The sequence below is a fragment of the Botrytis byssoidea genome (assembly GCF_014898295.1).
Source record: "Botrytis byssoidea strain MUCL 94 chromosome Unknown BBYS_010, whole genome shotgun sequence".
Lineage (NCBI taxonomy): Eukaryota > Fungi > Ascomycota > Leotiomycetes > Helotiales > Sclerotiniaceae > Botrytis > Botrytis byssoidea.
In genome coordinates, this window is record NW_024065851.1 from 950329 (window position 1) to 966054 (window position 15726).

General features: G+C 42.7%; 4 protein-coding genes across 4 annotated transcripts; 3 read left to right on the forward strand and 1 right to left on the reverse strand.

Moving 5' to 3' along the window:
* Positions 1 to 1487: 1487 nt before the first annotated feature.
* EAE97_005890 (uncharacterized protein) lies at positions 1488 to 4743 on the forward strand (the record flags this gene model as incomplete). Its single annotated transcript, XM_038876403.1, has 3 exons — positions 1488 to 2039; positions 2387 to 4019; positions 4100 to 4743. 3 exons carry the CDS (start codon positions 1488 to 1490, stop codon positions 4741 to 4743), a joined length of 2829 nt encoding a protein of 942 aa, XP_038732879.1.
* Positions 4744 to 5253: 510 nt separating this feature from the next.
* On the reverse strand, positions 5254 to 8409 carry EAE97_005891 (uncharacterized protein; the record flags this gene model as incomplete). Its single annotated transcript, XM_038876404.1, has 8 exons — positions 5254 to 5302; positions 5388 to 5896; positions 5990 to 7289; positions 7342 to 7561; positions 7619 to 7877; positions 7925 to 7959; positions 8066 to 8156; positions 8206 to 8409. The coding sequence occupies 8 exons, from the start codon at positions 8407 to 8409 to the stop codon at positions 5254 to 5256; spliced, it is 2667 nt and encodes an 888-aa protein (XP_038732880.1).
* Positions 8410 to 10155: 1746 nt separating this feature from the next.
* EAE97_005892 (uncharacterized protein) lies at positions 10156 to 11194 on the forward strand (the record flags this gene model as incomplete). Its single annotated transcript, XM_038876405.1, has 4 exons — positions 10156 to 10429; positions 10732 to 10810; positions 10867 to 11071; positions 11126 to 11194. 4 exons carry the CDS (start codon positions 10156 to 10158, stop codon positions 11192 to 11194), a joined length of 627 nt encoding a protein of 208 aa, XP_038732881.1.
* A 1355-nt stretch (positions 11195 to 12549) lies between these two features.
* On the forward strand, positions 12550 to 15259 carry EAE97_005893 (uncharacterized protein). Its single transcript, XM_038876406.1, has 3 exons — positions 12550 to 13005; positions 13060 to 13143; positions 13225 to 15259. Exons 1-3 carry the CDS (start codon positions 12880 to 12882, stop codon positions 14719 to 14721), a joined length of 1707 nt encoding a protein of 568 aa, XP_038732882.1. The 5' UTR covers positions 12550 to 12879; the 3' UTR covers positions 14722 to 15259.
* Positions 15260 to 15726: the final 467 nt, after the last annotated feature.

A 15726-nucleotide genomic window follows, 5' to 3' on the forward strand; every position in this document is an offset into this window, starting at 1 on the left:
AGAAATCGAATTTTTTTAGGCGCCGGAAGGGTCTCCAAGAGGGTCAAGAGGGTCAAGAGGGTCAAGAGGGTCTACTTACTCAGTACTAAAGAGGGCTCCACAGCGCTGATCGGTCGGGTATTTAATATTTTGTGGGTAGATGGATTCCTATCGTCTCAGCAGAGATGTGAATCATGTGATACTATTGATACTGGTATTGATGATCCTGTGGAGATATCGCTCCCTAGTACCCGGTAGCTTGTCAATCATATCTCAATCTTATCTAGGTGGAAGGAAGGGTATTGTCTATCTGGCCCCCTCAAATTCCTGGTGTACTGGGTACGTATTAGATAAGCAAGCATTGAATGGATTTCCCAGGTGAATATCGGATTTTATTGCCAATTCAATCCAAGTTCATGACAGGGACGAGGAATGAAGTGGGGGTTGGTTTAGCATCGCTTGGGGTGGCGAGGGATGATTGCTATCCATCTTTTACGAGGTACTGGTAGATATTTGTGCCGATTTATATGGACGATACTTATGACTGAGGATCGAAACATCATTGCATGGTGTTTGTTACAAGAACTGTCAAACTCCCACATAGAAATTCAGTAGGTGCCGAGGTGCCCAGTACGTAGCAAGTGCTCGAATTCCAGGAGAACGTAGGTACCTAGTAACCTTATACGAGATTACATAATACCTTACTTAATACATACTAGGTAGTATTAAGGTGAAATACTAAGGAATCAGGATCCAGCGGATTTCTGTAGTGTCATCAATGGACAGGTAAAGGATGCTTTGAAGGGTGACGGCTACCTAGGTAATGGGTAGTAAGTAGCTCATGGCTCACGGCTCACGGCTCACGGCTCACGGCTCACGGCTCATGGCTCATGGCTCATGGCTCATGGCTCATGGCTGAAGGATATAACCTACCACGTTCCTACTACCCCGCGCTCCTTCCCCTTCAGGACCACCATTGGACCGTACCTCATGATTATGTCACCTCAATTCCAGCTTCTGGTGGTTGAGAAATTTCAATCTCAATTTTGATAAGATGTGATGTAGAACTGACCCACCGCTGGTCTGAATAATCGAGTCACGCAAGGCATCATCAACAAGACAACAGGGACATGTTCCACGACATGGCATTGCTGCAAATACATTGAGGGTTCAATGCTCATGCTTCTTCAATAATCTACTACATTCATATTTTCCTTCGTCCACCTCTTTTTTTATTACGCATCATGCATGACATTCGAACCACAAGAGCGAACTCGGTCAGCTAGCTATCTACCCAGTTAAAACCAAGAGGCTCAATGAACCTTGACCTTCGACTGATTGGTTATGTGTTATCTTATTTAGCCTGCCTTGGGATTAGGCTGCTATCTGCAACGCCTGCTTCTACAATCACAGCCTTGCACATACTTGAAAGAGAACATTTGCTATATTTTACTTTCACGACTAATAAATTGAATTTGGTTCTTTGCTCTCAAAGGCTCATCTTCAGCATGCCTCCATTCAGTTATGCTAGCTTACCTCCACTCGATTCGAGCACTATTCGCCTACTTTCTCTTGTGCCCAGTAGAAACGAAACCGCTGCTCTACAAGGCCAACTTCACAACTATTCTCTCCAAGACTCGGACAAGGAAACTCATTTATACGAAGCTTTGTCGTACGTATGGGGTGGCATCGATGATCCTCCACATTCTATCTATATAAATGGAAACTCTCTGTCTATCACAGCGAATCTGCATGCAGCCTTGCTACGTCTTCGAAATCACACTCTTGAACGAGTCATGTGGGTAGATGCTCTCTGCATCAACCAGCAAGATGATCAAGAGAAAGGTCTCCAGATTCAATTGATGCCGAGGATCTATGGCCAAGCAGCCCAGGTCATTGTTTATCTCGGAGAAGCTGCGGATGACAGTGATATGGCTCTTGAGAGCATAAGAGTTGCAGCAGATGATGAGAACGAAAAGCCGGGAAATTCGTTGGCCAGCAAAAGGAGCCAAGAGTCAATTCTCAGCTTGCTTAAAAGACCATGGTTTCAGCGCATCTGGGTATGTAAGTTTACAATTAACGATATATTTGAAAGTAGAACTTGGGGGTAGCGAACTATCTGTGGAAGTTTTCATTACTTCAAGGTGTTTTGCTTGTTTGGATGTACCGAATTATTCCAATTGTCTCAGCATTACAAGTATTCTGACTGTTCCGAGTCAAACGATCCCAATTAGTTCAGAGTTTCCGAATTGGTCAGACATCTAAGCTCTTTTGAATTTGACGAGTGATATGATTTTCGAAAGTGATCTAATCATTTAAAAACTGTTAAAACGCATCGAGGGACTTCATTTGCTGGAAACTCTCACTATGGAGGAACACTCGAAGAGGCTAACAGGAAATTTTGTAGGTTCTCCAGGAGGTTGGCTTGGCTCGAAGTATCCTGATCATCTGTGGTTCAGTGGAGATGAACGGGTATACGTTCTGCTCGGGTATTAGCAAACTGGAAAGTTTACTCAAAATTTATGCGGATTTACAAAGTTTGATCCGTCCAACGATCCACTTGATAAGAGGATCGATTTTTCGTCCAAAGTACAAGTCGAGTTCACTAGGTGAACTCTCTCTAGCTGAGCTGATCGATATGTATCATAACCACAAGGCCACAGTACGTCACGATAAGGTGTATGCCTTACTTGGCATGTGCTCTGATCATTTGAGCTCGACTGGCTTATTACCCGATTACACGATTCCATGGGAGACACTTTTTCGACGGCTTGTCAACTTCATCCTTCATCAAAGTATGTCTATAGAGGCTTGGGATGACAGGGAAACAGCGGTAATCAAGAGTAGTGGTTATGTTCTAGGACATGTATCTTCGGTAAGGAATGCCATAAATCGATATCCGGGCCAGTACATAGAAGTTACATTCAACAACAGACCAATATCTTTTCAGTACTACAAGAATTATGGGGCACATTGGATACTCCAAGCTTCTGCACAACCCATTCGACAAAATGATATTATTTGCCTTCTAGAAGGAGCTTCAAACCCAACTGTTGTTAGAGCATTCGAAGACCATTTTGGTATCATCATGATTGCAGTCAATCCACGCCAACAAAGACATAAACATAGCTCGTTTCAATTGTCTATGTCTCCGACACCTGATTACTCGCATGAATTTCTACTTGTGTGGCAATGGGGATTAATTTCGGGACAGCATTCTTCGTTACTTCAATTGCCACAAATGGAGATCAATTCTGTAGTTCCGGACTATTTGAAGACTAATGCGATCAGAGCAATGAGATCATTCGAAGTGGCACTGATTCTAAAAGACACTGGGGACCTTCTTATGGTAGAAGTCAAGCTTAAAAAAGATATCGAAAAATGGGAGAGATTGTTTGGAATAGACGATATACATATCTTATCATTAAAAGAGGTACTTGCGTCAGTATACTGGAGCTCTAATCGGTGGAAGATGGCCGAAAACCTGCTTTTGGAGGTGATAAGGGCCAGACAATATCTCCAAGGCAAATGCCATCAAGATACTTTAAATAGTAAAATGAAACTTGCAAATGCTTATATAGACGAAGAAGTTCTTTCTAGGCCGTCTAGAGCCGAGCAGTTGCGGGGTTTCAGGACAGAGTTGTTGGAAACAATCAAAAGTGATAGTCGAATTGCAGAAGGGGTAATGGTACAAGCAGCAGAGTACCTTGATGAAAGAATGTTCAAGCTTTTGCTCGGCCTCGGAAGAGATAGTGTTCCAGTCACAAATGATTTAGTGAAGGCCATATCAAAACCCACAAGAGGCGATGGAAAGATGCTTATCTTATTGGAAGAAAGAGGAATGGACAGCGAGATGACAGAAGAGATGGTACAATTCATCGCCAAGAATTGTGGCCGGAATGCAATGAGGTCGTTGATGCAGAAACGCAGCGCTCATGTGAAGATTACCAGCGAGTTGTTGAAGACGATCGTCGAAGGACGAGAAGCTATCGAAAAGATGGAATTGCTGCTCGGTGGAAAAGGCGCGGATATATGTGTTGGTAACGGGATATTGGCGACTATAGCGCGACTGCACTACCCGAACATTCCTGCGATCATAGATTTGATACTAGCAAACAAGGAGCGAATATGGCCATTACAGAGGAGACTGTGATCGAAGCAGCGGGAAATATTTATCACGGGGAAAAGATTATCAGAAACCTACTCACAAGACAAGGGGCGAGTATAGTCATTACAGAGGAAATCATGATCACTGCAGTAGCGAATATACACCAAGGGGATACCATCATTAGAGAGTTATTTGCACAACAGAAAGCAAATATAGTCATTACAGAGGAAGTCGTGATTGCGACCATAGAGGATATATTTCATGGGCCAAGATTCATCGAAGTGTTACTTGAAAAGCGAGGAACATATATCAATATCACACCAGGGGTCATGAAAGCAGTATCAAAGAGTCAAGAAGATTTAGCGAGTTTTCTTCATGGATCAGAACCGCATAATGCCGTAATGATGCAGTTACTTGAGAACCGAGGAGCAGATATGGACGTTACAGAGGAAATGGTCAGGATTATTACAAATGAAATGGATTTTCCGAAGGAATCTCTGGCGCTATCGGTCGAAAAGCAAGGAGAAAAATTGAGAGTTACGGAAGGAATGGTGAGAATGATTGAAGAAAAATTTCCCGAGGAGATCGCCCTGTTGGAGACGATGAAGGACAACATTCGGAGATATAGCAGTGGTAGTACTGGTAGCGCAGGCTAGCAAGCTATTCAGTTAAGCTTTCACATGTCGGATTTTGGGGTTGGATGTACTCAATTGAGGAATGGTTAATGGATTTCTGTGTACCTATGCTTATGGATGGATGTTTATGGATGCTTGTGGATGGATACCTATTGTGTGAACTATGAACTGTGAAATGTGAGATATAGGTATGACTATGGAGGTAGACTGTGCAAGCAAGCAAGTAAACAAACAGGAACATTTGAAGAAACAGTTATTGAGAATTGCGTGGCGTCAGTCATTAATTGAATTGGGTTTGAAAGAAATGCCGATTGAATCCGTATGTGCTATTTATTGCATGCATAAAACCTGGGAATAAAGTATGAAAAATCTCCTTTCCAGTCCTGAACCTTCCACCTTTGCTCTCTTCCGATTTCTTTCGCAAGTCATTCTACTGTGTGTAGATATCCTTCCTTCCATCGATCGACTTCCTCTCCTCCTTTCTCCTCTGTCACGATTCCCTCGTATATCTTCCCATCCTATCCGACCCAATTAAAAAATCCAAGTAAAAGACTTCTTGACTTCGAATGAAGTTTTTTGTCTACGAAAAAGCCGAACATCATTAGCACACGTACTCAAAAAAGAGATCCAAACAACGACACAAGCAAAATAAATGATCCACATACCTGATATCTTCCGCACTAGCGCCAACCCAAGCCTCAAACTCGCCCTCCTCCGCAATCCACAGCCCTTTCCCATTTCTCAACGATTCATCCCAGTATCCTACTGCGTATTTATCAATCACAATATCGACGATTTTTTCTTCTCCAGCTTCAAGCTCTACCTTCGCGAACCCCTTCAGTTCTTTTTCCGGTCGAACTAAGCTGCTCTTCACATCATGGATATACAGTTGCACTATTTCCTTTCCTTTCCTCGATCCCGTGTTTTTAATGTTGAGACTTAGGATGATTTTATCTTGATTCGAGGAAGAGAGTGTTTGGGAGGAGAGCGTAGGAGCGGAGTAAGAAAATGTAGTGTAAGAGAGACCGTGACCGAAGGGGAAAAGAGGGGGAAGAGATAGATGGTCATAATGTCGATAACCGATGTAGAGACCTTCGCCATAAAGAGAACGGAGGTTTTCGCCAGGCCAGGTGTGGTAGGTTGGGTTATCTGAAAGGCGGACTGGGAAGGTTGTCTATTGAGGGGAATGATTAGAACAAGTTCTGGGTATGGAGAAGGAACAGACACAAAAGAAAGATGCAGCGTATCGAACGGATACAAAACTTACAGGTAGTTTTCCACTGGGATTTTCGAATCCGAAAAGGACATCAGCCAATGCATTACCAGCTTCTTGTCCCTGATACCACGCTTGTAAAATGGCTGGAACCTTCTTTGCCCAAGGCATCGTCACAGGGCTTCCGGATTGATTGACCACAATTGTATTTGGGTTCGCCTCCACAATTGCGTCAATTAATCGATCCTGACTTCCATCACTGGGCAAATCCATAGTTTGACGATCATAACCCTCACTTTCCCACTCTGCATCCAATCCTACGATTACAATGGCTACATCAGAAGACTTTGACGCATCAATAGCTTTTTGCAAATAATTCTCAGCATCCGCTTCTTTGTAACCAATGCGGCAGCCCCCTGTTGCATGGGTTTGATTGACTTGTGCTTGTTTGGACAGCGGTCGAATTTCATTTGTTGTTTCAGCGACCAATTGTACTGGGACATTGGCTTCGAGAAAGATATCAAAGAGAATATCCTTTGACCCTGAAAACATAGCTTCACCCAAATCCGTCCAATTCCACAAATCGACTTTGACATCTCCATTTACAAGAAGTCGTCCAGGACCAACACTTGAGAAGGAGAGGGTATGTAAGCCGGTGGTGGTAGGCGTCAGGATGGTTTTTGCTCGAACGGACCAAATGGGATTTACCTCTTCTGGAACCGAATCCCAAAGGAAAAGATCTGTGTTGGTGCGGTGTTGAATTATTCGAGGAGTTCCTTCAAATTTATCGCCAATATGAAATTCGAGAGTTACGCCTTGGGCGCCAGTGGAAGTGGTACAGTAGTCTGCTGCTAGAGGAAGCCATTTGTAGGTGTGACACCCTAAGGCGTAAGTGACATCTATTCCAGGAATTGCTTTGATGCTATCAAGGGGTATAGTATTGTAGTAAGGATTCAAACTAGCACTACCTCCACCTCCTGCAATCGCGCGATTGGCATTTGGTCCTATGACTGCAACTTTCGTTTGAGAGGATTTGATTGGTAGGATATTATTCTCGTTTTTCAGTAGGGTTAATCCTTCTACCCCAGCCTGACGAATCAAACTTCTGGTTTCTTCTCTATTGTCCTCAGCTTCAGGAGCTTCGGGTGTCATGTCTGATCCTTTTGTCCGTTCAACAAGATACAGTACGTTTGCGGCGGCTTTCTCAACGGCTTCTCGGCTTAGTTCACCATTTTTGATTGCTTCGATCGCCTTTTCCCCACGCCATTTTGTTGAGACTGGCATTTCTATGTCGCAACCTGCTTCGATGGATTCAGCGATTGAGTTCGTTCCACCCCAATCGGACATGACCAAACTATATTTTGTAAGTACACTTGTATGCCATAAAAAGTTGGAGACAACATTACCCATCGTAGTTCCACTCTTCCCTTAATATTTCCTTCAGCGTGTGGAAATTACAATCTGCATGAACGCCATTGATTAAATTATAGGAGGACATGACAGCCCAAGGATTAGCTTCCCGAATGGCCATCTCGAAAGGTCGTAGATACAATTCTCGCAGAGGCCTTTCTTGTACAACAGAATCAATGGTTAATCTGAATGTCTCTTGTTCATTGGCAACGAAATCTGTGTACATAATTAGCCAAATGCACGTGACGAAGCCGTATAGAAGAATAGTTTTACGTTTTATTGTTGCTGCAATACCCTTCTCCTGCAACCCCTTGATGTAAGCGATAGCGAGTTTTCCCGTCAGGTAAGGATCTTCCGAGAAAGATTCAAAATTTCTTCCACCTAATGGACCGCGATGTAAACAAACTGTCGGTGCCAGTAAAACCTGAGCCGATCGAGCTTTCGTTTCATCTGCGAGGTGTTGTCCGACTTCATGAATAAGATCGGTGTTCCATGTTGCCGCTAGTGATATACCGCATGGAAACAATGCGGCCTGAATATGTTAGAAAATTCCTCTTAGTGGAGGTAATTGGAGCAAACCTTTGTTCCAGCCTTGAAAATGGCTCCACGAGCACCTATAGTTGGTGTTAATACTAATGTGAGATGAAAGCATGGAGGAACTTTGTATCGTACGGACGAATTTGAGGGAATATGATTGATTAGAAAAACGTAAATATTTACCATTTGGACCATCGGATGTCTTGAATGCTGGTATGCCTTTGGAGGGAATTGATTTTGATCTCCAGAAATCTGCAGCCACTAGTAGAGAGACCTGAGAAGTTCATCAGCAGGGTGCAGTTAACAAAACAAAGGAACTTTACCTGCTCTTCGAGCGACAAGGACGCAGCCAACAGACGAGATTTTGTTCGAAGATCAAGGATAGCGTGCTTTTCCAAAGGACTTTCGGGAGGGGAGATTTCAGAATCTGGCGTTGCAATTGTGTCTCTACTCGAAAGGACATCCGACCCTTCTTCGAACCTGTCAAATATAGGATCCGAGATCTGACTTTCTGGTGATTCTGCCATTTTGGCGTTTCAGTTAAACGATTGAAGAGGTTTTATGGAAATACAAAATTGTATAGGAAAGTGCTCTCGGGATATCAACGAATGAATGAAGAATTGATTGATGCTAGCGTGCCGCGAGGCAGAGGAGTTGCGCCGCGTGTCTAATGAACAATGAATCCTCCGGATATCAAAGAAGAGTTAGAATGACTAGATGGAAATGGAACCAAGAGATGTCTTATAGAGCTCAACGCTAGAGTAGTACGCGAGAAGCAACCTACGTTACATATCAACTCGGTATCAATCTTTCCAGAGACCGACACCCGATCAGCTGGTTTCAATTAATATTCCTCATAGCCGGTGCCCTGCGGATGAGTTTCCCATGCACCGCACAGGGAATCAGATAAGACGTTATAAAATATTACGAATATAACATGGATACACTTGTCCCATGCATGAAAATGGCTGAAATGGAATTCAATATGGATTCGGTATAATGGTTGCTACAGGCTGGTGCTATTCTCACAACCCTGCACACCTTGCTAGGGATTGTTGGTGCGACTGGTCCTTGTGAGAATAAGCTTCTATCAGATCAATGATAATTTTGCCCAGTCTTGGGCAAGAAATAATCGACAATCCAATAGCAACAACGGTATGAACGGACCGGCTCAGCGATTTTCTTACAGTTTAGGAAGGTAAGACAAGCTGTCCCAATTGTTTTCGTGAGAGACACTAACGGAAATCACCTTGCTATACTAGCAGAATGTAGGAAATCATAGTGGAGAAAGAAAACAGGAAAGAGATTCTATCAACTCGAGCAAATACTACACGTCCTCGCCAAAATTTCAGCTTGAAATGAATATCAGGAGGCAATATGCAGAGATCTCGCCTAGGTAATGTAGTGTATTCACTTAGGTGGTATTGTCACGTCTTTCTTCGAAAAGCTTCCCGAACACTGCATTAAATGCTCATGGTGATGAATACTCTATTGAGATGCGTGTGCATCTGTGAAGCGGACATGCGGCCCGGATTCGCCTCCAATGAGCTTTCGTTTGTACCATAAGCACGATCGTAGATTTGGGGATGTATAGATACGATCCGAAACTTATATTGACCACTCGGAAATGTATTGATACTCACGACGGATAAGTTCTGTATAGATCTCAATGTTATGGTAGCTTCGTTGTCTGAATTTTATATGCCGACGTCGAGGCTGGTAAGAGCGTGGGAAGTTGAATCAACAACGATGTAAAGAGAATACTCGGACAAACGCTTGGACTAACCAATTATGGATAAGTTCCAGAAGCATTGAGAAGAAAGTCACGTGATATTTCCTATCAGTTAGCGCTGCAGTGGAGATCCATTATCATTACCTATTCGGACTACTCGGAAATCCGCCCGCTTCAGATAATCAGAATTATGTCTCTTACACCGCGATGGCATTATCAATTGTCATCTTAAAGCGTACTTTCACATACTCTTCTACACCTCAACCTTCATCTCAAGTGATACTTGTACTCTCATCGGAAAGACAGGAGTGAAAAAAGTTTGCTTTATTTCTCAGCTTCAAGATTACTTACTCAGTTACAACTAACAGTAATACTCAGGTATAATATCAACTACCTGTAATCCTATCTTCATATTTGAAACTTTCCTCTTCAAACTTGTCTATTTTTCACCCATGCAAGATCATTACAGTTCGTAAAACTTAACTACCAGAAATTGTTCTAATATCTGCAGATCATCTTGCATTTACGCCTTCCGAATATAATGGCTGAAACATCAAACCAACATCAATCTATTGGAGAAGCCGAAGACCCACTCGAATTATCCTCACGAGAAAGAGATCAATGGGAATCTACTGAACTCTCGGAATTGGAGCACATCAGGCAGAATTATACACACGCCTCATCTACTCATGCATTGGGTCCTGGTAGTACAGCACCCAATGGAGTTTTTGGTCAATTTGTCTTTAATGTCTCGAAGTTTTGGAGACACCAAATCAGTGTGACCGTTGACCATGTTGCATGTAGAGATCATCTCGGTATGTATCCTTTTATCCGTTTTCTCGATATGGTTCACACGATCTATCAATGACAAGGTATATTACCTTTTATAGAATCCGGCGTTCAGGGCCGAAATACTTCTATTAGTTAGGAGTTCATTTTCACCCGTCTTCTTCCAGTCCTCTCTACATCAAATTTTCTGTCAGAATTCCTTTATTGAGCCTTGGCATTCTGTACTATCTCTAATCAGTAGTTCTTGCTTCGGTATAGAAATAATCGTTTGCTCTACATGGTCCCCGTTTAGCGTTTCGTCGACGGACTTATTGGCTAATTCTATCAGCTCTCGAACGCACTTTCTTAGCATATCTCAGAACCTCACTAGCCTTGTCAATGTTAGGCGTATCAATTGCACAACTATTGTATGTTTTCTATGCAGCTTAATCATACCGCGATCATTCTGTTGATATATATCCAGCCGATTACAGCATTCCCCCACACCAAATCCTTTAATAGGGTTCTTCGTGCTTGGAAAGCCTCTGGCTTGTATATGTCAAGGTGCTGCAATAATAACTTTACTGGTAGGAAGTATCAGAAGTTGGAGACATCAAAATGCTATTGTGAGGGGTAAAGCACTTTCAGGAGGATTTGAAGTCATTATCATCGGAGTTGGATTCTTCTTTGTCAGTAAACTTCAACAGTATCGTCATTGAGTGAGCGTTACTGACTAAACTTAGATCTTCCTAGCGTTCCTTGTGCTCTTGATCGCTGTAGACATCATAAAAGAGCAGTTGAAGTCTGATTAAGTGGCGATGTTAATTAGCTGACCTCTGGTCTATCGAGATGTGATGGACAAATGACCTCTACTTCGGACCTCCGGACTAATATTTCCTTGGAGCAAATCATTATAGGTCTGCCCATCTGACTTCGGTTTATCAGGGGAATGGGGAGGTATATGTTAACAGCCAAGAACACCCCGCTGTTGCACGTGCAAGAACTATATTGGGAGGAGAGGAGTATGGCTGATTTTGCTCTTAGGCACTAACTGCCGAACAGCGGGGGTTAGATGAGCATAAAGTTGATGCTATGCTATTGCACATGGGAAACTGTTCATGGGAAATTATTGATGGATAATTTCAATCTGCATATGTAGCAAAATAGCAATAGCACAAGATGCGGAACATTTATAATATGCCCAGGGGTTGTGATGGGAATACCTGCACCCGGATGAGCAGTGTTTTCGGCACGGCGTTCCTTTTTTAAAGTTGTTTATACAAGGGAAGAAGTAGCGAACCATGATACAGAATAGCAACCTGACAGCTCTCACAGCACCTTGACTTATAAATTTATGAAAACTACTTTATCAACAAGTAATTCCATGACTATTGGATTGCTATTGATATATTGCAGATGGTTTGAGTAACATGTTGTTGTCGTTGTCTTGCATCCATAGCTGACATCGATTCGACTCACTCCAATTGTTTTGCCAGAACAATCAAGTAATTATTTGATTGGATACATTTCAACCTACGACTATACTATGGAAGCAAATGCGATGAGTCTCTAACAACAGCCACTACTACCACTAACACGACGACAACAACAAAACATGCAAGACCAGGAAAATGACTTGAAATCACGTGATATATCATCACATGCATTTCGCACCGCAACGATTGTTGACATCCAATGATCTTCTCCATTGTCTCTTATCTTGGCGGCGATCTGTGTACGCCCTTACCTAGGTAAGCTCGAGGTATGTACCCAGTATTGAGGCAGTGAGCCTTCACTCAAGAGCCTTCACTCAAGTTTGACATCATCAATTATACTTTTTCTACTTCTGACTTTTCTTAAATTTCGGACTTTTCCGACTCCTCTGACAAATCTTCTTTTCTTCTGTTCCAAATTGATCTCTCTACTCTAGACTCGAGATAGTTACTCTTTTCATTCAGACCATACCACATTGATTCTCCATCCCAATTTATTATTCATACCGTATTTCCCCCTTTTCTTTCATAGCAAAATTCATTACAGTTGAAATACCGGCTGGTATTCATTGATCAGCCATAACCGCACTATTGGGTACGGAACACGCATTAGATACTTGAACACAAAATCATAATTATTTGATAACGGCTTGGCTTGGTAAGGATCCGAAATCGCAAGCAAGGCAAGCAAGGCAAGCAAGGCAAGCAAGCAAGACATCTCAAAAATATTGCGATACACAAGAACAATCATAACCACAAGATATTGAAAAGAGAGAGAGAGAGAGAGAGAGAGAGAGAGAGGGGCGTCATCTTGAAATCATCGGGTACCACGCCACATTTCATTCCTATACTTCACGCTGTACCAGTACGATTACAAATAATACTTCTTCAGTAAATTCGCCCACTCTTTTCTCCCGTCCTCTCTTTTACCCAACAACATACGTAAGTTACTGGTAAAGAGACACACAGAGAGAAAGAGTTCACTCTCTTTATATCCTTCAAAGATGGCGTGGTCAAAGTCAACACGCATTTCGGTCATGCTATTGATCGATGCCGTCTTTTTCATCGTAGAATTGGGTGTTGGTTTATGGGTTGGATCATTGGCATTAATGGCAGATGCCTTTCACATGGTGAGTGCTGCTGATAACAAGGCAAGAAGTGTATTGACTCCAACATTTACATAGTTGAACGATATTATCTCTCTCGCGGTTGGTCTTTGGGCTGTTAAAGCTGCGCGAAGAAATACCACGGATAAATATTCTTTTGGAGTAAGTCGTCGCACAATACACACCAACCTTTACCGAACGGAAAGTTACATTACCAAGGCTAGATCCTAACAACTTATGTAGTTTTTAAGAGCAGAAATCCTTGGCGCCTTTTTCAACGCCGTATTCCTTATTGCGCTTTGCGTATCCATTGTTCTCGAAGCCGTCGGACGTTTCTTCGATCCACCTGAGATTAGTGAGCCAAAACTTATACTTGTTGTTGGGTCGTTGGGATTGGCATCGAACCTGGCTGGATTCTTCGTATTAGGTGGACATGGCCATTCTCATGGCCCAGGGGATGGACATTCTCATGACGAAATCGCCGATGCAGAAGAAGGACATGCGCATGGTCATAGTCATAGTCATGCCCACGAAAGCAACTACGAAACATATAGAGATGAGGTCGACGAAGAAAGTGGAAATGCAGGCGAAGTTTTCCCCGAAGCTGCTGTAGCAAAAGCTACCGCCAAACGACAAGTACAATTTACCAAACCCGATGAAGATGCTTCCACAGCTCGCGATAGCAGCAGTATCATGACTAGATCGCCAAGCAGAAGCTCCAAGCAACTCTCTCATCGAAGACGAACGAGCAAGTCCCAATTCTCTAGTTTGGATAACCTAAGCATTCACCCGGCAAGTTTCCGACAAGACATCATCGCTGCAAGCAAGACACAATTGGATGGAATTGAAAGCGAGGATTCTAGTGAACCAGATGACGACGCCCATGCCAGATCTGGACCAGCACCAACTGAAAACAGTCCTCTTCTTTCACACAATCATGGCCATCACGCAGATACTCATGCACACAGCCATGACCACGACGACGAAGGCCATCATCATGAACATCGTTCGAGTCGTCAATCTAAGCACGCGGCGCATAATCACAACAACAAATCCAAGAAGAAGTCTGGTGGTCATGGCCACAGTCATGATGATATGGGAATGAATGCTATGATTCTTCACGTTATTGGTGATGCTCTTGGAAATGTTGGAGTTATTGTCACTGCTTTGATTATCTGGTTGACCAACTGGCCTGGTCGTTTATATGCTGATCCTGCTGTATCACTCTTCATTACCATCATTATTCTCCGATCTTGCATTCCATTGACCAAGGCTACTGCTCAAATTCTACTACAAGCTACACCAGATTCGATTGATGTCGCACTCATCAAAGAAGATATCGAAAATTTTGACGCTGTGAAAGGTTGTCATCATGTCCACATTTGGCAACTTAGTGACTCCCAACTTGTTGCATCCATGCATATACAAGTTGCCTTCCCAATAGGGGAAGATGGTGGAGAAAAATATATGCAGTTGGCAAAGGAGATTCGAGAATGCTTACACGGACACGGCATCCACAGCGCAACTCTTCAACCCGAATTTTGTCTCGATAAAGATCATGACCATATCTTTAATGGTTCAGTCGGATTAGATGGTCAAGTTCAAACCAAATGTGGGATGGAGGATGACGATTCATGTTTACTCGAGTGTATCGATAATTGCAAGGGAAAGGGATGTTGTTCGACACAGGCAGTAGAGCCTCAACATGACCATTCAGACCATGATGGTCACTCTCATTAGATTTCTTTTAATGTTTCTTTTGTTTTGTATCTCTCGTACCAACGAATAAGATACTCGCTTCTTATGTACCTTTTGACTTGACTTGTTTCTTCTCTGGCATTGCAGATGGCATTTTGGAACGGATTGGGAGTGAAACGTACATATATATACAGTCGATTGACTTGAGCCTTAATGATTGGTGCGAGAATTGCGATGTGACGTTTGGAGCGGGTCAATTGACTTATTTTTACCGGGGAGAGATAATAAAGGTAGGAAGGAAATGGATATTGCATCTAATTTTTTTCAGTACAAGACAGGAGTGAAGACTTATAAGCGAGCTTCCTTGAATGAGAGATTTTGGTTAGAATAGGTTTCGGAGGATGGTGGGAGGGATGTTTTTGTAATGGTGTCGAAAAACCATAGGGTAAAGAGAAAACCTTTGTACAGTACATATGAGTAGTAGGCTAAAAAGTTTCTTGGGTGGTTGTTGGGCCAGGGGATGCAATGTGATATGATGGAGATAAGGTTGATGAGCAATACAATCGATGATTTTATAGACGTTTGTGTTTTTGTGTAGTGCAGTTCATGGATGCCGATTCTGATTACTTTTGTCTTGTTTTAGTGAATGGAGTGGAGTGGAGTGGAGTGGAGTATAATGCCAATTCATTGAAAAGAGGTAAGAATGGAGATAGCTTCTCAATTCCCTCTTTATTCTAGACCATTGAGGGATGCTAGTGCTTTTGCTAGTGCAAATGGTACTATTTAAGAACTGTCAGTAAGAATTTGATGAATTGAAATTGATTTGTGAATGGGTAAGACTGTTGAGAATCTATAGAAATGTAATGGGAAGATGGAGTGGGTGATTCTTTGGGGGGATGGGATTGGGGGATGGGATTGGTGATGGGATTGGGGATGGGATTGGGGATGGGATTGGGGATGGGATTGAGGGTTGAAGTTTTGAGTGGATGGGCTTGGAAATGGAAATGGAAATGGTGACGGTGGTTGCTAAAATGGCAGTAGTACTTG